Raw genomic sequence first — 27,508 nt, 5'->3', positions numbered from 1 at the left:
AGAAAAAGGTATATAAACACTTTTTAAAAAACAACTTACCGACTTATAAAAATTTTTTCCTTTTTTTTAATCATTTTACACGAATATGCTAAGATAAACATTTTTTTAAAAACAATTTATTGATTTTTCCCATTATAAAAGCTAATCCAAATGCGTTTTCAAAAATACCTTTTAGAAATGTTTTTAAAACCAACACGAGCCGGACAGTTCAAATGGTTAAACCAAATATTGCACACTGTCAGCAGTTTTTTTCTATAATACCGGTTGTACCGGCAGACCGGTTTTTCTAATTTTCAGCCCAATCAATAAAAGAACTTAATTGTTGCAATATTTTGTACAAAAAATGTGTTAATTTGTAGTAGAAAAAAATACAAATTTTGTCCTTTTGAGTTTGCTAAATTATAGAATTGGTCCTATTCGGAAATGAGTTTCACTTTTTATCATTTATTTGCATGTTTAGCTCGGTTTTAGTCCTTTACACTAACGGATGTTAAGTTTTTCAGTTAAATACTCATGTGCACGTCACACGAGTCATTTTAGTCTTTTTCACCCTTTAAAAAGAATATTTTTGCAATTAACACAACCTTCATAAATTCAAAATTCCAATATTCTTTTTAGGTTTTATAACACGATATTTATCAATTTAAAACCCTTTTTCCCAAATATTTAGGGTTACCTCCTCACCACCGTCGCCACTTCCATCACCGCCACCACAACTCTCCTACCACCCCACACACATGACCATCATACAATAAAAAGGGACTAGAAATCGGAATGTGTTTGGTGGTTGTGACTTATTGCCGGAAAACACAAAACGACAACCACCACCTCCTTCTGATCGTTCAATCTGAAACGACACATACCAAATCATGCCTGAATCGTACCAAATTGGAGGTTAACGACCAAATCAAACCTGAATCAGACATAACTAGGGCCTTTGTTCCGTTTAGCGGGCCAATCGGACAAAACAGTGATGGTGACAGGGGTTGATAGTGCGTGGATGAAGATGAAGGTTTGGTGGTGCTTGGGCACCGGCGATGATGGAACTTTGTTGATGCTCGGCTATAATGAGCAAAAGGGATTGGGGTTGGAGTCGGTGGTGGCGGGTGTCCGATGGGATTTGCAGGTGTGGACTGTCAATGTTGGGTTGTTGATGACTGCAGTGAGTTGGTCGTTGTAGTGGCGGTGGCTAGGGGTGGTGATGGTGGTAGTTGGTGGATGAATAAAGAGGCTATTATCTGGAAATGATAACATGGCTTTTTTAATAATATATATTATAAGTTTTTTAACATTAGATATTACCAATGTTATATATTAATAATAATAATAAAGAAATCCTAAATTGATAAAGGTTTTGTTAATTAGACAAATAACCCTTCAAGGTTGTGTTAATTGCACATCATGTGACTTAACTGAAAAACTTAACATCCGTTAGTGTAAAGGACTAAAACCGAGCTAAACATGCAAATAAAGGATAAAAAGTGGAACTCGTTTTCGAAAAGGACCCATTCCATAATTTAGCAAATTCAAAAGGACAAAATTTGTAATTTTTTCTTTGTAGTAATCTAAATAGACATATTTTGCCAAAGAGATTTTTTATATTTGCGCCACATGTTTTTTAAAGTTACTTTTAAACTGATTAACGTTGGAATGAGTAAACTTTTGGTTCATTTTTCGAAAACTGAGTAGTTTTGTATAATAATAATAATAATAATAATAAATAATAATTATTATTATTATAAACATTTGGATTATTTTTTATTATGGATATATACACTTTTGGATTATTTTTTGAGTTAAAGTTGCATTTATATGAAACAATTATAATATTGTGACTGTATTTTTTTAATTTTAATTTAATTTATTGTAAAATAGTTTGTACTATACTTGAGCCTATTTTTATCCATTTATGTTTGGTTATGTTTGTGTTTATTTTTGGATGCAACATTGAATGAATTATCTAATTAATGTTTTATATTTTTTCATTTGTGTTCATTTAAGTGTGCTTATATATATATATATATATATATTCATTTATGTTTGTTTGTGTTCACTTACGTTTGTTCACATATGTTTATTTACCTTTATACAATTACGTTCATGAACTGTTCTTTTTAAATTTTACATGAATGAACATTTAACCGGAGTTTGTATCATATAACATTAAGATCAATAACTAAAAAGTGAACTTCGGTTTTCGTCCATGTGGTTTGTCCAAATCTGCTGTTTTAGTCCAATAGTTCAAATTTGCGATTTTCGTCCATGTGGTTTCATTTCACTTGCAATAAAACCCGAATTCACGAATCCGTTAAGTTTGCCTGTTAACTCATCAACGTGCCCTTCACATGAGGGGTAGTTTTGTCCTTTTCCCCCAAATACACCCTAGCCCTCACGCGAGGGGGCTTGCAAAATAGGGCTAGGGCTTATTTGGGAAGAAAAAAGACAAAACTACCCCTCACGTGAGGGGCACGTTGGGTTTAATAACCAGATTTAATGACTTAACGGGAGTAATGAATTCGGGTTTAATCGCAAATTTGAAACTATTAGACTAAACCGCAGATTTCGACAACCCACAGAGACGTAAACTGCAGTTTACTCATAATGAAATCATCCATGCTTTTATAAATTTTAGATAACATAGTATGTTAGTAATCTGTCACCGGTAACAAGCGTTCTAGGCCTGGAATCAAGGTTGACGTTGTGGTGGTGGTATGGGTGATGAAGATGAAAATGAGTGGACCTGAATAGAGTTTTATAAATAAAAGTGGAGGTAAGGGGCAACCAAATCTGAACCGGTGACCGATTAAACGGTGATTCAGGAGAAATCGAACAAAGAATGGGTGGTGTAGGTAACGATCGTGGTTGATGCATGAGAAAAGAGTTTGACGACGGTGGGTGGTAATCGGCGGTTAACCGGTGATGGAGAGGATAGACTAGCGGTGAAGAATATGTAGAGAAAAGAAATTAAATTATTGTTTGATAAAGAAGGGTTTCACAAATAAATGAGATGTTATAACTTGTATAAGGGCTATCTGGGTTTGGTGAGACCCATGAATCGCGAAATCATTGTTTGATGATTAAATAAATGAGATGTTATAACTCATTTAAGGGATATTTTTTGTTTGGTAAGACCCATGGTCAGTTTATTTTTAACTTAAATGATTCTAAATCGGGTCAAATGAATGAGAGCTCACCATTTAAATTTGAAACAACCTGGTGGCTTGGTGGGGAACCAGAGAGCGACACTTAGAATTTATTGGTAGTCAACACAACCAACCCAATTTAACCGGTTGTTCCATCTATTAGCCTGATCCGGTATGAGTTAAAAACCGGTTTATAAAACATCTCCTTGAAAATACATAGGGGGTGTTTGGGATTCCTTATTTTTCTCTCCTTGTAACTTATGAAACTAAATAAGTCCTTTTTTCTCCATTTTAATGTTTGGGAACTTAAAAGAACTTATGGGTTTCTCCTGTTAAAAGATGGGTTTTGAATCCTTATATGTTTTGAAATACCCTTTTCACCCTTATTCCACCCAGGTACACATCTCCCTGATCATTATTTCACTCACCCACCACATCGCCTACCTCCCTGCTGTTCATTAACCCATCTCCCTGCTTTCATCGCCTACCTCCCTGATGTTTATTAACCCAGCTCTATACAACCCTAATCCCTAATTGATCATTGAATTCGCTCCCCAAAAGCACACCAAACTCATCGATTAATTGAATTCATCTATCTGCCAATCTCATCTACCCCCAGTAACATTGAATTCACTCTTAAAATCCCCCTTATTAATACGAACCTGCATCATCTTCTTCCATTATAAAAACACACGGTGGTGTCCAATTTGAAAAACACAGGTCACCAGGTTTGTACATATAGATTTTCAGTCCGTTTGATTCTCTTGTAATTGGTGTTTAATTTCTTTTGCAAGTTATTTAGTTGAAACATGCTTGGTGTTTTGGTGATTTTAGTAGTATTGGATAAGTTGCATTGGGGTTTATGTTTATGGATTTAAGTTAACTAGTCTTATTAGATTTTATATTTATGGTGTGTTATTAGATGCATATTATGTTTTGTTGCAAATAATCTTATATGCGTGACACATGTTTATATGTAAAAAAGCTTAGGTGTTCATGATCTATTTGCTATACTCAAGTTAAAACTTCATATTTTAATGTACCATATGGCATATGGTTAGTTGTTTGCTCATTCATCCATGGTTGTTTTCTTATATTCACTAATATGTTTTACCTTGGCATATTCGATGTGTTTGTTTTATCAATCATGGATATCGTATGCTTAGGACTACGAAAAACAAAAAATTGTTTTGGAACAATGATATGTTCAAGGATTTTATCGATGCGTGCTTGCTTGAACTTAGAAAAGGGAATAGACCCGGTACTCACTTTAGTAAGATTGGGTGGAAGAATATAGTTCAAACCATGCATGAAAAAACGGGCATAACCTTTGATGAAAAACAAATTAAAAACAAATGGGACGTCATGAAAAAAGAATGGAAGCTTTATGACTGGTTGATGAGGCATGAAACGGGGATTGGTGGGACGAGAAGCTTAATCGATGCATCGCCTGAGTGGTGGGATGAGAAAATAAAGGTAAGTTCTACACTCCTACTGTTTTTAATCATGTGTAGTTAGTGGTGTTAATCGGGTCAACTTGCTCGGGTTTCGGGTTAATCGGTTTCGGGTTAATCGGTTCAGGTTAATCAGTTTTAACCGGTTTTTTTAACCAGTTTTAACCGATTTTTTTAACCAGTTTTAACTAGTTTTTTTAACCAGATTATTATTAGTCTTAATTAGTTACATGTATTGTGCACGTTTGGCTTAGTTCTTGTTTCTAATTGATCTTGTAGGAAGATAAAGACTTTGCTAAATTTAGGGACGCAAATTTGGAAATATTTGAGACGCACTATGCTCCTTTGTTTCGGGATTCGGTTGCCGTAGGAGATCAAGCTATGGCTCCGTTACAATTTCAAAAGGATAGCAATGTAGAGGGCAAGGGAGACAGTGATGAAATAAGTTTCGATGTTGATGTGCATTTGTTTCCTAGTTTTGCTGGAAGTAGTTCGGGTAAAAGGAAGAAGTCTAAGGATGTTGCCAACAAGCGTTCAACCAAGAGCAAAGCTTCATCTTTAGAGGAAAAGTTTGACATTAATACATTATGTGTTATTCTACTTATATTTGTGTTATCATTTGACAATATGCATCTTTTATATTTATATAGGATGGATAGTGGTGACTCTCATTTGCATGATGATGGTGAAGAATATGGGGTGGACGAGGATATAGATCTCAAAATGTTATGTGCATTTTTGGTGTTTTTTTAACATCCTGAATGTAGTATTATTATGGTTTAATCAAAAAATTATATGTAAACAAATTTTATGATATATATTTTGTAATTTCTTTTTCAATATGCTAGAGATGAAAAAAGTATAAAATGGTATAAATAAGCAATCCCAAACAATTTTTAAAAATAACTTATTCACTTGTATAAAAATGTCCCTTTTAGTCATTTTACATAAATAAATTAAACCAAACACTTTTTAAAAAATAATTTATTAACTTATATTAATCCACACACTTTTTCTAATATCAGAAACAAAAACACAGCGTAGAGTTAAAAGTAGATGTTTGACTTGAAATAAGCAAAATCCCTAGTGGTGTGGTGGTATCCGATATCGGAAAGAAGGAAGATCGTGGTGGATATTAATTAATTATGCCGAAGAGGACGACTCATACGTACTCGAGCGAGGATGCACTGCCAGAGGGTCCGGATTCGGATCTCTTCGTCTATTACTGCAAGCATTGCAGCTCTCACCTTCTCATCACCGGTCGGTTAACCTAACCTAACCTAACCTATCTCTTATTATTAATTTCACTGTATTATTATAATATATATGTAACTCTGTTTAAAAACATATAATAATCTTCTAATTTCCCCCAACTTCACTTGTCTAACATCGAGCCAAGAAGACAAACCCTAATTAAGTCCAATTACAATGGCTTCATTGTTTCTATTGCTATAGAGCTTATCCATTTCAAAACACACTAAATTAATTGCTAACTTATGTGATGCACTACACTAAAAATCCAAGTTTTAATTTATATCTCAGTAAACTAGGTTGCCATGACAAGTCAGGCTCAGGCACGGTCGCCTGTGGTGCTAGCTACGAACACGACACATTATATGTCAGTTTTTCCAAACACGAACCTGTTTAGAAACAGCATACATGGCACGGCCTGTTTAGGGACACTAATAACAGATGCTGCTGTAATTCGCGGCTGGATGAAGGACTTCTTCAAGTGTTGCAAACAACGCATGCTGTGGTCGGAGGCCGGACTAAGGACTGGCTGGGTTAGGTGGCGTTGCCTGTTGAAGACAAGAAGCTTGTGGCTGTAGAAGAGAACTAGGTTTACTCAAGGTCTAACGTCTAAGGGGGGCTATGGCGAACTGGTGCTTATTTTAGGCATATATTTATTTCATTATTAAAAGTAAAAAAAAAATATCAACAGGTTACTAACAGGTTAGCAGGTGTTTTAACCTGGTTGGACATGGATATATCGTGTCTTATACGTGTCGACCTGTTTAAGACACAAAACATGTTAAAGCTCAAACCCAAACTTGTTTTAACTCCGTTTCATTTCGTGTCGTGTTAACAAGTCCGTCCCATAAATTGCGAGCCCTATAGTAAACACTACACGATTATGTTACTGATGATTTGAGCAATTTTTTGTTAGTTTATGATTCTAACTGAAACCTGTTATGATATGGGATTACTGTTGAAATGTATATAGCACAATCTTACTTTTCAAATTTGTCATTGATTTTACACGCGTTATTACCTTAATAAATTGTCATTTGTCCTTTTTCTATACTATTTTCCCATACTAAAGTATGATTGTAGATACACAATTGCAGAAAATGCCCAAAAGAAAAACCGACAAAGCCTACGTATTGGATAAGAAAAAGCATCTTACAAGGTTAAACATAAAGGAGGCAGGCAAAGTTCTTCTAAAGCGGTAAGCTGCATATATCATGAGTACCTTTTGAAAAACTGGTATGGTTTATTTTGGCTAACTAACTAACTAACTGTATTCTGTTTCAGAGGTGAAGGGAAGTTAGAAAAACAGTTTCGCATGAACTGCATAGGGTGTGGACTCTTTGTTTGTTACCGGTCTGAAGAAGACTTGGACTCTGCTTCTTTCATATATGTTGTTGATGGTGCACTCAGTACAATTGCTGCAGAAACTAACCCACAGGTAACTAACTGTAACAAACTAGTGTGATATTGTTTAGTGTAAATGCGCAAAAGTTGTTTTAAATTAATATTATTTGGTTTAATGATGTAGGATGCTCCTGTACCACCGTGCATTTCTCAGTTAGAGGGAGGACTTGTCCAGGTGGCGATTGAAGTGGAAGACCGTGCTCAGCGGTCAGCAATTACAAGTAAATGTTTTTTCATAATGAATATCTGTCACAAGTATCCAACTGGCAGCTTTTCATAAAATTGTGTTTGGCTTAAAAACTTGACAGGGGTGAATGCTGATGATGTTAGAGTCACTGTGGCTGCACCTGCAGCACGCGGGGAAGCTAACAATGAACTTTTGGAATTTATGGGCAAGGTCTGTTTCTTCTTTTGGTTATTTTTCTAAAGTATTTTATTATTTTGTGGGGTCTAGCTAACTTGATTTTGTGTTTATAGGTTTTAGGTTTGAAACTAAGCCAGATGACCCTTCAAAGAGGGTGGAATAGCAAGTCTAAGCTCCTCGTGGTGAGTTGAAATAAAATTTGTGTTATTAGAAGAAACAAAGTTATTAGATTGTGTGAATAGTGGGGTTTTGATTCATGTATTTCGGAGCAGGTGGAAGATTTGACAGGGAGAGAGGTATATGAAAAACTGCTTGAAGCTGTGCAGCCTTGAATGCAGTCCCTATGATGAATAATCTTTGATTTGCTTGTCCTAAGTCACTTCCTTTTCTTGAATGTGCTCTCAATGTAAGACGTTTTTTCACATACATGAACCGGTTCTGATTTCTGTCTAGTACAATCTGAATGAATCAATGAAAAGAAATGAAATGAAATGAAATGAGATTTGCAATTATGAACCTTGTGTTTCATCATGTCACCTTGCATGTTACTTATAAAGGATATTTTTAACTGGTGTCTGCTATTCATCCAATTCAGGATGGAAACCCCGCCGGTGCACTCCTTCCATCTAGGGGTGTTCATCGGGTCAACCCGATCGGATTTCGGGTTAATTGATCGTTTTTTTAATTAAAATAACCAGCAACCCGACCCTAACCCTATTTAGGTTCGGGTTAGTCGGGTTACTCTAAATTAGCAGTTTGATTTCATAGTTCTGGTAAATTGTTGGTCTATTTTTGAATATAGATTATCATTTGAGGTGGCAACTTTGATCCTTCTAGTTAAGAATGTTTTTTAATCAGGTTATTTATGTATTTTCTTTGAATGTCCCTAGTTTCAGTTGTCTACCAACATATAGGAGCAACAATATTCGATCAGTTAACATTAACTAAATAATAACTAAAGAATGCATTCAAAATAAGTAAAGAGTATACGATAATGATAAAAGATGTTTAGTGAGAGTGGGGATATTGAGATGGCGTTTAAAGTTTGGAAATTTATGAAAAGGAAACAGTTTGTTCTGAGTTTGCATACGTTTTCGGTTCTTATTAATGGGTTGTGTGAAAATGAAGATGCTTCTCAAGCTTGTGTGTTAATGGAAGAAATGATTGAAAAAGGAATTAGACCACCGTGGTTGACTCTTGCGAAATTGAGGAAATTGCTTTTCGAGCAAAAATGTGAGGATGTGCTTGAGTTGCTGCAGCAGAAGTTGGATTTATTGGTAAAAGAGCCATTGTGTGGTTGATCAAAAACATATATATATATATATATATATAGGTATTGGATCATTTCAGAAGTATTTTTACAGCGAGAAGTGCGAGAAGTGAAGGTGTAACTTCATTAATCCCTAATTTCACTTCATTTCTTATGTGTAGGTGTGTTGTGTATGTGCGTATGTACGTGTGTAGGTACATATGTTTGTATATGTGTATGTATGTTTGTATGTGTGTAGGTACGTAGGTTTTAATGTGGCTCGGTACATTTGTATGTGTATAAGTAGGTTTGAATGTGTATTAAGACATAAATACAACCAACCTACATACATGTAGGTAACATCATAAGCAAGGGAGTGAAAAATTAGAGATTAATGGAGTTACACATTCACTTCTCGTAATATCACTTCTCGCAAGATCTCTCCCCTGTATAGGTATATATATATATATAGGGAAGGGTTATCCTAAAAACAAGTAGTTTCCTAGGAAGATTAAGAATAAATCATAGTCATTGGATCATATCAATCAATGGTTGAGATTTAAAATGAACAAAAACCGTCATAGTTTTCTAGAATTACTCTTTCATCATTTTAACCGACATAGTTTTCTAGAATTACTCTTTCATCATTTTAACCGACATAGTTTTCTAGAATTATTATTTCACCATAAGTTTTAATGCCATATATATATATATAGGGGAGAGAAATGAGATTATTGCGAGAAGTGCGATAAATCAATCTAAACCTTTAATTTGTCTAATCAATGGCTTAGAGTTACTATGGCAAAATTGTAATATATAAGAAAAAAAACTATGGAAGGTTTTTAAAAGAAAGGGCATTTTGGACGGATTTTCTATTTTTATTTTTTGCAATAATCACTTTGAATATTAGAATATCAGTTTCTTCAATCGTATTAAATTAATTGATTCCTCTTTTTTAACAAATTCTCTCACTCTTAACAAATCAATCTTTAAGTTTGAGTTTTTAACTTATAATTAATGTTACATCTCATTTCCTTTATAGTTAACAGTCGTATGTTTTAAGGATTATTTTACTACAAGTCATATTAACACATATATTGGAATTTGTAGGAGCTATTTACTATATTAAATTATATTAATACTAGATTGTGTAGAAATAATACAAATTTTACATAAAGTGTATGTTTTTGTATAGGTTGTGTAGGGATTATTTCATTATATTGATTTATATTAGGATTGTCCCTAAATTTCATTATATATATAATCTTAAGTTAAGTGGCACATTATCTGTGAAAAAAAAAACAAATCATTCAAATTTCTTAACATTATTATATGTTTGCATAAAAGAATTAGGATGGATTTTCAGTGTATGAATGTTCCTTGCTAAAAGTAAGCACGTTGATTGATAAATGCATACTCGAAGTTTCTAAAACGGATCCGAAACCCGACCCTAATAACTATTCAAGTTATCTGAAATAAACCCCCCGGTTAATACTTTTTGACTCTATATAAACCGATCCTAATTAGCTTATTCGGGTCCGGGTCGGGTTTTTTCGGGTTCGGGTATTTTGGGCACGCCTACTTCCATCTGTCACATCAACTTTCATCTCAGCTTCATACCAAAATCTCTGCCTGCACCTGGCTTCATCTTTTGATCATTCAGTCTGCCCAAACTAGAACTCAATTAGTTTCACTTTATGCTTGTATGTGTTATGCTCGTATGTGTTCCCGTGGTTTCACTTTCTTGCCAATTTAGTCTACCTTACCAATGCCGTTAGTTGTTTTCTGTTAAGTTAATGTCAAATGAACTAAAATTTTCTCAATAGCAGATAAGCAATTATCATACTTTACCAAATTATCATCTTGCTTAGTGTTCCACCAATCAAAACACACGTCAGTATGTCACATTGTCACCTTCTTTGTCTATATACACATACTGACATATTTGTATCTTTATCTAGTTCTAAATGGAACCGTGGCACATATTTGAATAATTTGGAGCAGAGATCGCCAAGATTCAAGCAGTAGATGGAGTTGAGATTTAGATTAATGAAACTAAAGCACATTCTGATGTCAGCATTAAGCATAGGCATAAGCATAAAGGTAGAAACCAGATTAAACAAACGAAGTAGCGTCGCATTTAATAATTGCGAAGCCAACGCTTAAATTTTTAACTACTCTAGTTAGGTTCAACTTGTCCACAAGGCTTCAAATATTGCAAGGCCGACTCTTCAATTTTAAACTACTCTAGTATGGTTTATCAATTTTACTGCCCAAATCACTACTAGCATGAATATAGCTGAAATAGCAAAATCAGACATGAACTCAACAAATCAAAAATAGAACCAAATCATATTTGGACATCAACCATGAATGAAACAAGTTTCTTAAATACTGTAAATCCATAAAACACCACCACCATAATTGATATGATAAAAATCTTTTGAAAATTGAAATATAAAAACGAAAACAAAAACCGCAACACTATGACTGAAAAGAGTGCACCCCTGATTTAAGTTTGGTTCTTCTTGGTTCTGGGAGCCAACTGAGTCTCAGGCTGCATTAAGTTCATAGTTACTCAAAAACCTTTCCAACAATCCTTTAACATTAACATTAAAAATAGGGAATATCTCATAGAATAGTAACCAACTTTCAAAAGTGTTCCAATTAGGTCACTCATGCATATTTTTCTAAAATCGGGTCATTAAATCTTCAAATCGAGTCTCACCGAATTTTTTGTTTGTTAAGAAAGTAATGGAGGATAAGATGTGGGGGTCGGAATTTGCAATATATGTAGTTATACTTTTTAAAAATTAAAAAACGTTAATTATAATAAAATTCAAAAATAAAAAATAAAATTCACGTCGCCACTCAACGTTAACATAAAAAAAAGATAAAATGATTTCCTATATGAAACAAAAAATAAAAACGTTAAAAAAACAGGTTAAAACCTTTAATTTAATAAAATATGAAAGTTGAGTGACCTAATTGGAACACTTTTGAAACTTGGTTACTATTCTATGAAATTGCCCCTAAAAAATAATGCAAAAATTAAAACCAACCTCCTTTTTAACGGGTTCTTCCTTCTCAGACAAAGTGAGCTCAATGTGACAAGGAGATGACATGTAAGCTGCACAAAAATCAAAATTTTACATTATTCACCAAAATCAAAAAAATAACAACTTTGACTTAAACGCTAAAATAAGTTATACTCACGATTGATTCTTCCATGAGCACGGTATGTACGACGTCTCTGCTTTTGTGCTTGGTTCACCTGGATGTGAGAGATGTGAAGGGCGTCCACATCCAACCCTTTGACCTACACAAAATATAAAACCAATCAAAAACTTATAAATCGGATTATTTAGAAAAAATAATATCTTGAAATGACTGTACATACTTCTGCATTACTTTCAGCATTCTTTAGCAGATCAAGGATAAACTTTGCTGACTTTGCGGGCCAGCGTCCCTGACCGTTGGAATGACGGTTCTTTGCCTGTGCGGTACGTCCAACTCCACGACAAAAACGAGTGAAAGGAATAGCTTGCTTATGGGCCAAAACATCTTCTAGGTATCTCTTGGCCTTGATCAAAGGCAACTTACGGATAGCATGGGCGGTCTCACGAGTGTTCTAAACATATTACAATAAGTTTATACCAAATAAATAAACAGATAAAACCAAAATATAATAAATTGAAACAGCAATTTATAAAACCAAAGCTATTGTCATATTTGTTAAGTTACCGCAATAGAAACCAAAAACTTAGGTTTGTAAAATCAAATAAGTTGGTTTAGAAACAGTAACATTTTGTAAAAGCTTGACAATATCTAGTAAAAACTGCTAACAACATTAATAATAATCATCATAAAAAATTTTAAAAAAAACAATAAAAAACACTATGCATCTTGATTTGGAGTAGAAAATGCATTAAATTGATAAACTAGGTGTTTTGTGGTCCGGTTTCTAACAGTCAATAACCACAACTAATCCATATAATATTTAACAGTTCATATCAAATTTACATCCTATATTCAAGTTATCCATATGAAACAACGGCCCAAAAGAACCGGTACGTTACCTTGAAATGGCACCTGAGATCAGATCCCCTGGCTTTGCAAGCTGATAAATTACACATTAATACAAAAAAGGATTAATTAGTATGTCTATATTCTATAATGTCCTAAAATCAACAAACAAGTCCATACAATCACAATCTAAAATACTCATTCGAGTATTAGTTTCAACTCATTTGCTTAAAATCGGTAATAATTATGCCAATTATAACATATTAGTATGTTTAATTTCAGAAAAAGATAATAATAAACAAACGTAACTGAAAACTTACATTTGGTAGGGTTTTCTGGTTCCTTAGAGTACTTGACCTGAGATGGAATAAAAATAAAACAATAATAATAATAATAATAATAATAATAATAAGTTAGCTACACAGTAGTAATAATAATAATAATAATAATATACGTGTATACATGTACACCGGTTAAAACTCACCATGACTGCTGCTGTGGCTGCTGATGGCGTATCCGGTGAATGAAAATGGTTGTGTTCTTCGGAGGCCACCCCAACAACGAAACTAATGGGGAGTTAGGGTTTCTAACTATAATGGGGTGGGGTTTGGGCCGGGCTTATACACGCTAGCCCAGTACTATGTTTTATTTTTAATTGGCCTTTTTGACTTTTTGTATGCATATTATTATTATTATTATTATTATTATTATTATTATTATTTTCTAGTTTTTTAGAAACTCTCCTACTTATAACTTTGACAAAATGAATATCATATATCTTTTTTCTAATAATGCATTCAAACAACGTCTGCGAACTGAGTTTCTGACAAGATTGTGAAACACATGGAATTCACAGGTTTTGCTTTAGTCTAAATGGGTCCGGGTCAGTTTCGGGTTGAACCCGTAAACACCTTTAGCTAAACTAGTCGTTTATGTGTCAACTATCCGGTTCGCGAGTTAAACCATTTAACTATTTATTTATTATTACTTTAAGTGAATATTTTCAACCAGTGTTTAAGAATAAATTACAATAGTTTAAACATAAATGCATTAAAAAATAAAATATACATGTAAATTTAGAATTTCAAAGATTTAATACGTAAAGGAAAATCAAATAACCATTTATTGGGTTTGAAACTTGAGTTTGTGTCCGCCCGAGAATAAACATGTCATGTTTGGATCGGCTCCATGTGGACGGTTTTTGGTTTCGTGTTGAGTTCAATAGTCACCCACCAACCACCAAGCCCAACCCGTTTATCAACCCCACTTCAAACATACGTGCACACTTTTATTCATGTTGACTTTCCTGCATCTTTTGATTCTTCTAGGTATATGCATTTAAGATTAAGGAAACACGCCCTTCATTTCCGTACATGATTAAATCATTTTGAGTTGGTGAATCGATCTGTATATGAAAAGGTTTGACTATTGATAGACAATTTGTGTTTAGCTTATCTCACAAAAATTAAAACCAAGTTTATGTTATAGATGCATTTGATGTCGATTACGTTAGTTTGTTTTAGATTAGGTTGTTAATTTTCAAATGGAACGGTTCAAAATAATGATGGTAACGGTGGAGACTACTCAACAACACAAAGCAACCAAGCATTTTGTGATACTTGACTCTCAATTTTAGAATTTTATCAACCTGATTACGAAATAATTCCATCAATACCTAACCCAAGAATTCCATTTAAGCATCTCATTGCTTTAGTTGAAAGATTCCATTTGAATTGGAATCTGGTCATTCACTATTACCCGCTAAGCATCCATGGCTGAATGGTTAAAGCACCCAACTCATAATTGGCGAATTCGTAGGTTCAATTCCTACTGGATGTACGTCAATGGGACCCTCCAATAAGTCTATTGGAATTAGCTCTGTATCAATGAAATCTCATCATCCATACATAACGAATTGATGTGGTATATTCATATCATACTATATGAACAGTAAGAATTAGTAGTCTTATTGAGACTAGAACTCATAGGGAATCAAATCGATTTATGGATGGAATCAGGTATGCAGTATTTACAGACAAAAGTATTCGGTTATTGGGGAAAAATCAATATACTTCTAATGTCGAATCAGGATCAACTAGGACAGAAATAAAGCATTGGGATACTGATACAAGTTCTTCCCTTCTGAATCAGTATGCAAATTGCAAACTAAGCAGGATTATCATCAATCCGAAAACAAACACCTTTGAGGCTTTGATTATGCTGCATATCATCCATGTGTCACGAAGCAGAACTTCAAATTTCCCCCTTGAATCCATACAGGGTAAGGTCCATATTACACGATCAAATATCACATAGGCCTTATAAAGGTAATGCATATCATGTCCTCTCATACCCTACCAATAGTTTTCTATAAGTGTGCTTTCAAGTTACAATACATATGTTTATAACATTATAGCAGTAATATCTTAATGATTGGTTTGAAAGGATTCATACTTGTTAGTTATAGCTTTGCTATAAATGGAATTACACTGTATCACATACACCGTATCTTAGTGCTTGTTTTGAAAGTATTCCTACTTCCGAGACATGCTTCAGCTTCACAAAGTGTAAGTACATAATTCTTTATCATATGTATTTAATCGGATGTGAGTACAGAATCTATTAAGTTTTGAACAATGAAGAGCATGTTTGCATCAAATTAGTTAGAATTTCAAAAATGATTTGAGGTATTTGTGTACTTTATATCAAATTTCAGCAATGAAAAGCGTGTGACCACAATCACAAGTGTGTATTGATCGAACAAGTGATAAGATATTCAAGCATGTCACAATCGTAAACATGTATCAATTAGTAAAGAACTTCAGTAACTTGTACCGAATCCATACAAGTGCAAGGATAATTAAATCCTAAACGGCATCAAAGAACTTCAGTAACTTGTACCGAATCCATACTAGTGCAAGGATAATTAGATCATAAACGGCATCTAATGACACTGGGTGGTTGGGCATGTTTTATTTATTGATTCCGCATTATTTTTTGATGACGTTAATGGATTATATTCGTGTGGTATACAACTTATGATTAGACTCCCACCAATTATATATGCTAGAAGTGAGAACTACATGGATGAGGCCTGAGGGGACAGATGCTGCTGCTGATGTACTTGCTAAAGCTTTACATGATTCCACAAGCCGTGTCTTTTTGTTACCCGGTAGTTAAGACACACACACCCCATCAATACTCTACTAACCTATGGGACCAGGTAAAGCACAACTTACACCGGGCAGTTGACTTTTAAAGGGTTACAGGTCAATGAAGATGAACGGTTCTTCGGGCATTTCGAAGTTAGAACCATGCAGAAGGTAGATGGAAACAAGGCAATTGTAATACAAGTATACTATATATTAAATTTCTCCTAACTGCTCCCCAGATTTGTAAAGATCACAGGTTGGTTAAAAACACTGACCATTTGCCATTATGGTAATATAATAACCAGAATTGGCAAATTTGCAATATATATGGGTTGAGTGGTTAAGGTAACATGTCAAAATGGGTAACTTTTGTACAGATTAGATTGACCCGAAACACCTTATAATACGAGCTAAGCGGTTAACCCCAGAAAAGTTTAAATAATGTAACAAACGCCCTAGAAAAAGAATATAAAAGACCTCATGATGAATGCCCAAAACCTAAACTAGTGAAATGGTAATAGGAAAGGTTAGCAGCACCACAACTCACCTAGGTGGTGAAGAACTAATAACCTGGAGGTCAAGCTACAACAACAAACAAGTAGACCATCAAATACATGACGACATAAGTTACACGTAACATTTGATCTAACATACATGTACAGGATTATTACAGTATATTGGGCCAGAGACAACAACAAAAATGCAGACCAAACCATTAACCATCATCATCATCATTAACATGTTGATTGCATTCTATGTACCTTTTCGTTTTATGTTGTTCAAAACCGCAGGTTTCCCTTCAAACAAATCTGACAGGTACCTCTCCAAATCATCAGGGGTGTTGTAACACCCCGTAACCGCAGCGGAAACGTACACGGGATGCCACAGACACATCTGATATCAACAGCATTGCTTATAAGGAAAATACCACTACATTAATTTATAACATATTACATTGTTGCGAGTTTCATTACTGTCTAGGTGTTACACACATATTTTACCGATAAGACATTAATAAATTCATTACAAAACATAGAGCAGCAAGCTTCCAACAGGTAGCACAGATAGTTAAGCACATATCAATCATTCCAACTTGGGCATACCTAGAAAACATGTAAAGAAAACGGGTCAACTACGAATAGTTGGTGAGTTTCACTAATTTAAATAAACACTGACAAATCATTTTAATAATCATTTATTAACAATATAATCATGCTGGGAACTATGTTACCCCAGAACATTTCCATTAACTTCCTGGGAATTATGTTACCCCAGAACAATAAATACCCCTGGGAACTATGTTACCCCAGAACAATAACAACCCCTGGGAACTATGTTACCCCAGAACAATAACAACCCCTGGGAACTATGTTACCCCAGAACAATAATAACCCCTGGGAACTATGTTACCCCAGAACAATAACACATGATAAACATTTTATATATTCTGTGCATCAGACCATATATATATAAATGTACAAGTATTTCCATACGATCGGTATGTACTTAAATACTTTAAATAAGACATGTTTTCCGCCCCGGGAAAATATAATTAAAACAATCCATTAAAAGGGGCTCGTGAAAAACTCACCTTTTTGTGAGTCGGTGAGTAATATAAGGAACAGCTACGTGCCTGGATCTGTAATATAATATCTAGTCGTTACTATATAATTCCCATAACTTAAATACGTATCAATCGGTACATCTGGGAACATTGTTAACCCAGTACTGTACTCGATTCGGGGACAATGTTAACCCCGTGACACTTCTAAGGACTCAGATTGTGACATTGCTTAGAGTTTGACAGTCAATTTAGTTAAGGTGATGAAATTATAGCTCGGTTTGACACCCCGTTTGGCCGTGGGGCCCGTTTCCGGTATTTCGGTGCCGGAAACGGTAAAATCGGGTAAAATTACCCAAATCATCCGAATTATTTTCGGATGATTTATTTTTACCTAATTTACTTAGATTTATGAAAATAGTCCATTTTTAAAGTTTTCGTGTACCAGTCAGCTCGCTTATGCGAACTTTGCCGGTTTACACGTTTTAAGCTTTAAATATTTGTTTTTACGTTCTTTTTAGCACAAATAATTACCCGTTTAGTCTCGGGTCTTGAATTTTTGCACAAAACTTATTTTGACAGAAAGAAAATTTTACAAAATTTTTCCAGATTTATTTTCTTATATTTACATTTATTTATCTATTTTTTAAATCTTATTAAAACACTAAATATGTCAAAAATACCAAAACACTTTAGAAAAATCCCAAATTTTTCTGGGATGATCTCTGTCATCCTCATAACTTCCTGGAATTTTTCCAGATTTATTTTCTTATATTTACATTTATTTATCTATTTTTAAATCTTATTAAAACACTAAATATGTCAAAAATACCAAAACACTTTAGAAAAATCCCAAATTTTTCTGGGATGATCTCTGTCATCCTCATAACTTCCTGGAATTTTTCCAGATTTATTTTCCTATATTTACATTTATTTATCTATTTTTAAATCTTATTAAAACACTAAATATGTCAAAAATACCAAAACACTTTAGAAAAATCCCAAATTTTTCTGGGATGATCTCTGTCATCCTCATAACTTCCTGGAATTTTTCCAGAATTTAAAACTCATTTTTCAAGCCATTTTCACCCAAAACCGAGCTAGAAAGCCCTAGAACTCGTTTCACCGAAAAGCCTACTTAGACTTTTCCAACTGAGCTCAAATTTTGTGGGTGACTTTTATATGTTATAAAAAGCTTATCTTAAATTTTCCAGAATTTTTCATCATGTTTAGCTATTTTTCACTATTTTTGGCCAAAACCGAGCATTAAATTCACCAAATATTCATCTTTTATCCAAAAATTACCAAAAATTCACAGATCTCTTATTTTCATGTGTAGATCATCTCTGTGAAATTTCGTGACCCGACTCTAAGCACACGAAAATCTATCCAAATTTCATATACACACGAAAACCGAACTATCTTGTGTTTTCTAGCTTTAGATCGCAAAGATCTTGGTTTCTAGCCTTTGCTAGCCGCTAGATACAACACTTACAAGCACCATAACACTATACCAAGCAAACTATACCAACAATCAAACCATTTCTTTCATAGTGTCGGTTTTTAAGTAAAAACAAAGGTTTTAACCGTAGAAATCCATTCCCGACTCTTTTTACTCATTTCTTGGACCATGATCCCTTGTATAACATGTATACATCCCTTGATCATGCAAGAGTCGGTTTCATCTCGGGTTTTCACCCGTCTTTCACATGGAAAACTCATTTGACAAGATTTCAACCGTAAAAATTCATTCTAAACACTTTTAACTAATTACTTGGATCAAGATCCTTTGTATAACTTGTATACATCCCTTGATCACACGAGAATCGGTTTCATCTCGGGTTTTCACCCATTTTTCACATGAAAACCTCCTTTTCTCAAGAATTATGAAATTAGAAACAAGAATCAAGCTTCAAAACATATGTTATACCTTGTGTTCTTGGTTAAAACTCAAGACTTTGGTTGAACACTTGAAGATTTGAGAGTGTTTGGGGAGTTTTTGAGAGAGTTTGTGTAGTAGAAAAAGAAAAAAAAAGGAAATGTGTGTGTGTAATATCATGGCCGGCCAAGATATGTGTGGGGTGGGGCCCACACATCCATTCTAGGCCACACATTCCGATTTTCATAATCTGGATAATGTTGTGGATAGTCTGGTTCAGTTCGTTTCTCGTTTAAACTCGTAATTCGGCTTAAAACGAGCATAAAATGGTCGTTTTTCGGGTTAAAATAAAATTTACATAAAACTGATTTAAAAATTTTAAAAACTTAACCCATGACATTAAAACATCATATTATTAATAGTTACGCATCTTTTTCGGCTTGATTGATCGTCTCTTGCTTGGTTTGGTGTTAAAGGTTTCGTTTAGCGTACCGATGTACCATTAAATTGAAATCCTTTTTCTGTGCTATAATTCACCTATCCCGAAGCATTAATACTTCGTAAACATCACTAAACATTATATACTTCGTCTATAATGTAATTCCCGATTCGTTCGGGTTTCAATAATCGTTCATTGGTTAGTTGTAATTCCAATACGATTCACTATATACTCGAGTATGATTCGTACTGTGAATCATATATACTCGTATAAACGTACTATAACACATATAGTCAATATTAAATAACACGTAAATAGTATATTCCGGCTAGGGTATACCTGAATTTGCCGGAATCGTTACAGGTGTATTTGACATACTTCCCTGCATGTCTTCCACTGTCCAACTGACTCCCAAACCTCCCGAAAAACGAACGATAAGCAGGTAGCACCTTTTCAGATATTGATATTCGAAGCTCTTCACGAAGCTGATCATCCGGGACACGCCAAACAGATTGCACCCTGTAAAGTTCTTCAAAACACGCGTTAAAGTTTTTGAATCTTTCTTTAAGAACTAACTTTGATGCACTGCTTGACCCCCCACCAACCCCTTCATCCTTCAAACACAACAATGCCTTCCCCCATGCTGATCTCAGGTAACTCGTGTGCCATTGACGAATTTGCCCACGATGCTTCCGAATCCACCGATCACCCAAAAGGTTTCTAAGCTCAGAATCTTTAACCTTTTGAACAATGTAAAGTATATTGTTCATCAAGAATATGTATCTACGGGCATTATCGTCATACAATTTCGATTTCTCTTCAAGATTCGCTTGTAGCGAAGTAATTAGTGACAACAACCGGCATGAAACAGGAGATAACGTATCACCACTATCGATATCATCAACCGTTTCAGCAATTATATCATGATCTCGACTATTTGGCAACAAGTTGTTTAACGACTCACTATAATCAACCAATAACTTAATATAATTCATAACATAACGAGTTACCGGATGAATCTCCCCGCCCTGCAACGCTCTCCTAGAATTCTCCCCCTTCACAGCATTCTCAAACTCAACAAACGTCCCAATCGCCGCTTCTCCCAACCCACTCAACACAGACTTCACCTCATTACAAACCGACTCACCAGACTCATCAGAAAACAAAGCTTCAATATCATTCAACACATCCGCAACAACATCATACATATCGAGTATCCTAAACAGCTTCTCCGACGACCTTTGACCAATCGCAACCGCTTCACCAAAATTCAAAAGCTGCATCACGCACCCTTTCGCAGTCTCGACGAAACTAATCTCCTTAATCAATTCAGACTCACTAAACACCTGTTCACATAACTGCTTCTCACCAACTAAAAGCACTTTGACCACGACTTTAACCGCCTGAATCCACTTCTTCATCTTCTCATCCAACACCTTCCACTCAATCTTCTGCACCTCTTCAATACTCAACTTCTCGACTCCGAGAATCGACAAACACTCGTCCAACACATCGCGCCTCACATTACTATAAACCTGACAACACTCTTTCTCATAACCGGACCGAATCATCCGATCCGCAATCGCCTTAAGCTCCTTAATCGCCTCCGGATAAATCAACTCCACATAAACATCACCGCCTAAACTCAAACCTCTATCATGAAAATAACCGCTGCTGACGTCATCATCCTCTCGATAACTCTCAAACTCATCCTCAATTTCAATCTCGCGTGACGTGTTCATCGTATTCATCGAGCCGCCTTTACGGATCGATCCGTACAACCGATCCACGTCAAGCGTCACCGTGTTACGGATCAGAATATGCAGAAACTCGTCTTCGAGCTTAGACATGGCTAACTGCAACGCGTTTTCAGCTCGATCCATAACCTGGCTGTCGAAATCGGACTGGACGGTTAGGTTTTCGGTTAAGTTGATGATCGTGTTAACGGCTTCGAGATACTCGGTGGTGGAGGAGTCAACGGAATCATTGATTCCGCCGGAATCGTCACGGAGGATGAGGCTCTCGGCGGTTTGGAAGCGGTGATCGGAATGATCATCGCCGCCGTCGATTAAATCGATGATGTTGGATAAGCGGTTGTCGAAATTGGAGAGGATTAGGATCATGTCTTCGGTAGCTTGTGTGTTGATGTTGAGGCTTTTGACGATCTGTTGAGCTGTGGCTAGGACTCTGTCCTGGCCTTCTATGGTTGCAGCCATCACTGGTGGTGCGTGTGGATGAGTTAGGGTTTATTGATGCTGATTGTTTAGAGGCAACGGCAGTGGCAGTGATATTTTCCGAACAAGAGGGTTGTTGTTGGCCGGCTGGAACTGGAACACGTCATTTCATATACGGTTTAGGAAATGGGTGTATTTAAAGGGTTTTGGTATTTGGGAGGTGACTTTTATTATTAGGTGAATTTACTTTGCATAAAAACAAAAAATTGATAGATAATATGAAAATAAAAAAATATATAAAAAATACTTTGTTATAATTAAAATCATATATTAATTTAGGGTTGAGTTATTCTACAAAACCCAATAAAAATGAGAAGTGTGAAAAGATATAATTAATTGATATGTGTCAAGTATGGACCAAATGAAAATGGGTATAAACGTCTATAACTTTGTACACATATTCTCACTCCACATGCAAGTCACATGTTAATTTCTCCATCATTTTAAACGTCTATAACTTTTTCATATGATATTTTTTAAAAAAATATAATTCACCATAATAACAAGTGTTTTTTATCTTTAATATAAGTATGATTTTGTTATACTAAAATAAAAAAAATTACGTCATTGTGTATTTTTTCGTCATTGTGTCTTTCTATTTGTCAATGTGTTTTTTTTTCGCCATTGTTTCTTTCAACTGGTCGTTGTGTTTTTTTAAATACTAATAACACTGTTGTGTAATAATATGTAAATATAATGAAAAATACTAATGATTTATATAACACATAAAACACAATAACCTGAAACGTAAAACATAATAATGAATACATATAACACAATAGCCCGTAAAACACAATAATGAATACATATAACATAATTACCCGAAACTTAAAACACAATGGAATTTACATATTACACAATGACTTGAACGTAACACACAATGAACATAATACTATTTTTCTCAACTTAAGTGAATGTTGAGTACAATGACTAAAACACAATGATAAGTAGAAAGACAAATGTTGAGCATAAAGACACAATGACGAACAAAAAGACACAATGATGTAATCTTTGTTTTAATTCTTATCTTTAATATGAATACCAATTGAAAAACACAATGACCAAAATCTATAAAACAAATGCATAAAAAAACTCAATTAAAAATCACAATGAACAACCAAATAACACAATATAAAAAAAGTCACTAATTTTTTTAATTTTTGTATAACAATATGATATTCATATTAAAGATAAAAAAACGTTTGTTATTATGGTAAAAAAAAAATTTAAAAATGTCTTATGAAAAAGTTATAAACGTTTTAAAATGATGGAGAAATTGACATGTGTCTTGAATTTGGAGAGAGAAAATCATCATAAGTGGGTTATTACATTCAAATCTTTCTCATCAATTTTTATTCTTAAATTAATCCACATCATCCAAATTTTAAGATCAATGGATTAGATTCCTTCTCATCATTCTCATTTTTGTTGTACTTTCTATCTTAACTTTACCCTATTAATTTAACCATGTTATTAAAAGGATTAAAAAGATATATTTTTTAAATTTAAATAGTTAATACACTATCGTTACAGTATGGTATGTTTTGATTCTAAACTTTTAAAAACTAGAGTTACGATCTTTACTTTTAACCAGGGTTGGCCCAATAGCTTTGTTGGGCCGAGCCAGGGCTTTAGGCCCCAAAAATATATAAATGCCCCTAAATTTTAGAAAAAAACCATAAATATATTAGGGATTAATAGGCCGTCGATGGAAGGATGGAGTTTACTGCCTATAGAATTAAAACAATGGAACTGAAGCGATTGTTTGACACTTTCCATGCACGCACGCGATTTATGGATTGGAAATCGGAATCAATGAAATCACCGTTTAATAGCTAACGGCTATAACCTATAGTTCCACCTCTTTGATTCAGTTTTCTTCATCTTTATATGCTGTGTAAGTCTCATAATCTTTGTTTATACTAGCATTCTAATATTCTATTGTGATTGAATAAGCAATTGCGTTTTTTAATTTCGATTTGCAGGTTGGTTTACGTTTGTGTTGAGTATTAGTTGGTCAGTCTGTGCCATGTGGACTGCCGTGGACAGCCGTGACCCGTGAGCCGTGCATATCAAATACAAATATACAATATTTGACTTTTAGAGATTTGTTGGTTTGAAAGATAATCTGGATTTGATTATTTGAATGTGTTGAACTGCTGATTGGATTGAATTGCCGATTTAAGGTTAGTATATTGTCATCACTTCATGTCAACATAGAATCTGCATATTTGTTATTTGCTACTTGTTTCACTTATTGCTTTAGAATTTGTCCATTTATCAATTTATTTGCTATTTGTTTCAATGTCACATCGACACCGAACTTACGAATCTGGTTATGCAAAAAAGCAAAAGGACTTAAAAGAGATGCTTTAATTGAATCACAAAAGGACGATATTTTTAAATCTTTCACGTCACAAAAACCACAAACAATGAACCTAAAAATGATGATCATCCTATAAATAATGAGTTTACAAATGACAAACAACCTATAAATAATGAACCTAAAAATGATGAACTTACAAATGATGAACAACCTATAAATAATGAACCTAAAAATGATGAACTTACAAATGACGAAAAACCATAAATAATGAACCTAAAATTGATGAACTTACAAATGACGAACAACCTACAAATAATGAACATACAATTGATGAGCTAACAAGTGATGATGAACCTATAAATAATAATCAACTTCCAAATGAGAATCAAGCTAATGAACCTCCAAATATTGTTGACCCAAGTCAATGGAATAATATCAATAGTAATTTAAGGGATCTACTTGTAGAAAAAGGCCCGATTAAAATTTATAGTTACAAATTTCCAAAAGATGAATATTCAAGAAGCTTCAGTACTTCCCTTTATATGCGAAAGTTACCAAATGGAGAAAAAAACAGAAAGAAAATGGTTGGTTTATTCAATAGAACTAGATAGAGCATTTTGTTTTTGTTGTAAGTTATTCAATGTGAATCAATGTACAAGTAAATTAGCATGTGAAGGTAGTAATGATTGGAGAAATCTTAGTGCCAAATTAAAAGAACATGAAATAAGTAATGCGCATATTGTCAATATGAGAACATGGATGGAATTAGTGATAAGATTGGCGAAAAATAAAACATTTGATAAACAAACTCAAGATCAAATAAATAAAGATAAAGAACATGGAGAAACATGCTAATAAGAATACTCGCCATTGTAAAGAGTTTTGGTAAAAAGAATATAGCATTTCGTGGGAAGAATGAAAAAATATATGAAGAAAATAATGGTAATTTTTTAGCTATTATCGAGATGATTGCGGAATTTGATGCAGTAATGCGAGAACATATCTGCAAGAACATATTCGACGCATAAAAGACAATGAAATCCATAATCATTACCTTAGACACAAAATGCAAAACTAATTGATTTTTTTGTTAGCAAATGAAATAAAACTAAAATTATTAAAAAGGTTAAGGAAGCTAAATATTTTCTAGTTATACTTGATTGCACTCCCGATGTAAGTCACAAAGAACAAATGTCCATTGTCTTACGATGTGTAGATGTTTCATCAACTCCGATTCAAGTTAATGAATATTTTATAGGATTTTTAATAGTAGATGATACAACTGGCAAAGGCCTTTTTGATGTTATTATCAAAGAAATTAGTAATTCAGGGCTTGATGTAAATGATATTAGAGGACAACGTTATGATAATGGATCGAATATGAAGGGAAAACATCAAGGCGTGCAAAAACGATTGTTAGACATTAACCCTAGAGCATTTTACACACCATGTGATTGTCATAGTTTAAATTTAGTAATTTCTGATATGGCTATCTCTTGTAACAATGATGAGGATTTTTTTGGTGTATTACAACGTGTTTATTGTTTGTTCGCATCATTTTGTAATCGCTACCCAAAAAAACCATCGATTTTAAGCCATAAAGGGTTTTATTTGTCGTATGAAGAATCGTTGGGCCCTACCGCCCACCCACCCACTACAGCACTGGATCCGCAATTGGTCAACACAACGCATTACTTGATTAAGAGAAACTTGTAAACTTCATCAGATATTAAGTTTCAATACAAGTGCAGATATACTACGACTTACCTACTCCTCTAATAATTTATTAGGAATTATCTCCCGTTCATCTTCATAATGCCTTAGACAACAACTGTTCCTTAAAAGTTAAAACTACACGTGGGTTCGTAGTCAAAGTTCCTTAAATTTAACCCGATAATGTTTTACGTAATCCTGACTTATGGAATCTACACAATGCATTTGTTGTTTTCTTGTAGTTGTTTGGCCGTCTAAAACTATTTTATGAAGTAAATGACCAATAATGAATGTTATACACGTGTGCATATCCCATTTGGTTTTCAAATGACGAATAAATAATTTCTTTATCGATATTTATTTTTCATTCAACTTTTAAAATAGATATTATTGCTTAATTAAGACACGAACATTTTTTTCAAAGTCGTTTTAACTATTCTATCACTAGCAAGATATGTGTGGGTGTATTTTTATTATTATTTTTTTTTGTTTTTGTAGCGGCTGATTTTTATCATACATAAGATTTGAACTCAAAACCTCTCAGCCCATTAGTGTTTTAAAGGCTTTGTCTTTACTTAAAAGTTATAAAAAATAAATACATTATTAACAAAATACTTGATTGAGAAAAAAATCAACTAACATTTTTAACCGTTCTCTCTAATTGTCATTATGTTTAGAATGAAAAGATTGATCCTAAATTAATTATTTTTAGAAGGAACTTTTGTTCTTTTCATTTTCAACTTTTCATTGTTCATAAGGTATGGTCATGATCACATATTCTCTAAAAGCGTAGTATTCACAAATGTTCTATCGTACAAAAATAGATAAAGAGAAATGCTTCTTTTTAGAAGTGAGGATTTAGAATTATTTTTTGTTAGAAATAACTTTTTGATTTAAATTCGAATGTTATGCGTAACCGGCGAGTAATATGGAAGACAAAGGTGGTTTTGGGGTGAGAACACCGTCCTCGGGCTACAATAGGGGAAATATGGGGGGTGGGCGAAATTCTTTTGTTGCTTGTTTTATTGTTTGAATATTGTTATTTTATTTTTGTATGTGATATATATATATATATATATATATGTATGTATGTATATATGTATGTATGTATGTATGTGTATGTGTGTGTGTTGGGTTACAACACCACTACACCTCAAAAACAAAAACCCATCATTTACTAACTGAGCGTCACATGTCACAAGTCGTTTCATTTTGTAGCCCCTTCATTACAAAATACACATAGCCTAAAAGATATATTATTATCATAAGATCTACTTTGCTTGCAATATTCTTGCGATGGTCACAAAACGTAT

The 27,508-nt window shown here is 33.9% G+C and overlaps 4 protein-coding genes across 5 annotated transcripts; 2 read left to right on the top strand and 2 right to left on the bottom strand.

Annotated features, from left to right (window-relative positions):
- The first annotated feature begins 973 nt into the window (after positions 1-973).
- Positions 974-5,350, top strand: LOC143574995 (uncharacterized). Its single transcript, XM_077059474.1, has 4 exons — positions 974-1,162; positions 4,356-4,619; positions 4,877-5,166; positions 5,248-5,350. The coding sequence occupies exons 1-4, from the start codon at positions 974-976 to the stop codon at positions 5,348-5,350; spliced, it is 846 nt and encodes a 281-aa protein (XP_076915589.1).
- Positions 5,351-5,686: 336 nt separating this feature from the next.
- Positions 5,687-8,089, top strand: LOC143575001 (UPF0235 protein At5g63440). Of its 2 annotated transcripts, none has more exons than XM_077059479.1 (7): positions 5,687-5,857; positions 6,932-7,046; positions 7,133-7,286; positions 7,377-7,473; positions 7,561-7,649; positions 7,730-7,798; positions 7,889-8,086. In XM_077059479.1, the coding sequence occupies exons 1-7, from the start codon at positions 5,743-5,745 to the stop codon at positions 7,946-7,948; spliced, it is 699 nt and encodes a 232-aa protein (XP_076915594.1). In that variant the 5' UTR covers positions 5,687-5,742; the 3' UTR covers positions 7,949-8,086. The 2 variants fall into 2 exon arrangements, with proteins under 2 accessions (XP_076915594.1, XP_076915595.1); XM_077059480.1 differs by having other exon boundaries at positions 5,692-5,857; positions 6,946-7,046; positions 7,889-8,089.
- A 3,146-nt stretch (positions 8,090-11,235) lies between these two features.
- On the bottom strand, positions 11,236-13,444 carry LOC143575000 (large ribosomal subunit protein uL22y-like). Its single transcript, XM_077059478.1, has 7 exons — positions 13,376-13,444; positions 13,212-13,248; positions 12,945-12,985; positions 12,266-12,496; positions 12,082-12,184; positions 11,928-11,995; positions 11,236-11,422 (listed from the first exon to the last, which is right to left on the bottom strand). Exons 1-7 carry the CDS (start codon positions 13,376-13,378, stop codon positions 11,378-11,380), a joined length of 528 nt encoding a protein of 175 aa, XP_076915593.1. The 5' UTR covers positions 13,379-13,444; the 3' UTR covers positions 11,236-11,377.
- Positions 13,445-16,702: 3,258 nt separating this feature from the next.
- LOC143574989 (exocyst complex component EXO70B1-like) lies at positions 16,703-22,156 on the bottom strand. The gene is made up of 2 exons (XM_077059470.1): positions 20,286-22,156; positions 16,703-16,881 (listed from the first exon to the last, which is right to left on the bottom strand). The coding sequence occupies exons 1-2, from the start codon at positions 22,136-22,138 to the stop codon at positions 16,797-16,799; spliced, it is 1,938 nt and encodes a 645-aa protein (XP_076915585.1). The 5' UTR covers positions 22,139-22,156; the 3' UTR covers positions 16,703-16,796.
- Between the last annotated feature and the right edge of the window lie 5,352 nt (positions 22,157-27,508).

Source organism: Bidens hawaiensis, unplaced genomic scaffold (assembly GCF_021521415.1).
Source record: "Bidens hawaiensis isolate Kalapana, Puna unplaced genomic scaffold, B.hawaiensis_p1.1 tig00027238_1, whole genome shotgun sequence".
NCBI lineage: Eukaryota > Viridiplantae > Streptophyta > Magnoliopsida > Asterales > Asteraceae > Bidens > Bidens hawaiensis.
The sequence above is the reverse complement of the archived record's forward strand: the minus strand, read 5'-3'. Positions and strand labels throughout refer to the sequence as shown.

Excerpts from the sequence above, each read along its gene's own strand:
- LOC143574995 (XM_077059474.1), top strand. The coding sequence starts at position 974 with ATGGTGACAGGGGTTGATAGTGCGTGGATGAAGATGAAGGTTTGGTGG. Across the intron at positions 4,620-4,876 it reads GGTGGGATGAGAAAATAAAG|GAAGATAAAGACTTTGCTAA; the intron begins GTAAGTTCTACA and ends TTGATCTTGTAG. Across the intron at positions 5,167-5,247 it reads GCTTCATCTTTAGAGGAAAA|GATGGATAGTGGTGACTCTC; the intron begins GTTTGACATTAA and ends ATATTTATATAG.
- LOC143575001 (XM_077059479.1), top strand. The coding sequence starts at position 5,743 with ATGCCGAAGAGGACGACTCATACGTACTCGAGCGAGGATGCACTGCCA. Across the intron at positions 5,858-6,931 it reads CTCTCACCTTCTCATCACCG|ATACACAATTGCAGAAAATG; the intron begins GTCGGTTAACCT and ends GTATGATTGTAG. Across the intron at positions 7,799-7,888 it reads GCAAGTCTAAGCTCCTCGTG|GTGGAAGATTTGACAGGGAG; the intron begins GTGAGTTGAAAT and ends ATTTCGGAGCAG.
- LOC143575000 (XM_077059478.1), bottom strand. Across the intron at positions 12,986-13,211 it reads ACCAGAAAACCCTACCAAAT|CTTGCAAAGCCAGGGGATCT; the intron begins GTAAGTTTTCAG and ends GTAATTTATCAG. Across the intron at positions 12,497-12,944 it reads ATCTCAGGTGCCATTTCAAG|AACACTCGTGAGACCGCCCA; the intron begins GTAACGTACCGG and ends TAATATGTTTAG.
- LOC143574989 (XM_077059470.1), bottom strand. The coding sequence starts at position 22,138 with ATGGCTGCAACCATAGAAGGCCAGGACAGAGTCCTAGCCACAGCTCAA. Across the intron at positions 16,882-20,285 it reads GGGAAGTATGTCAAATACAC|CCCTGATGATTTGGAGAGGT; the intron begins CTGTAACGATTC and ends GTGTTACAACAC.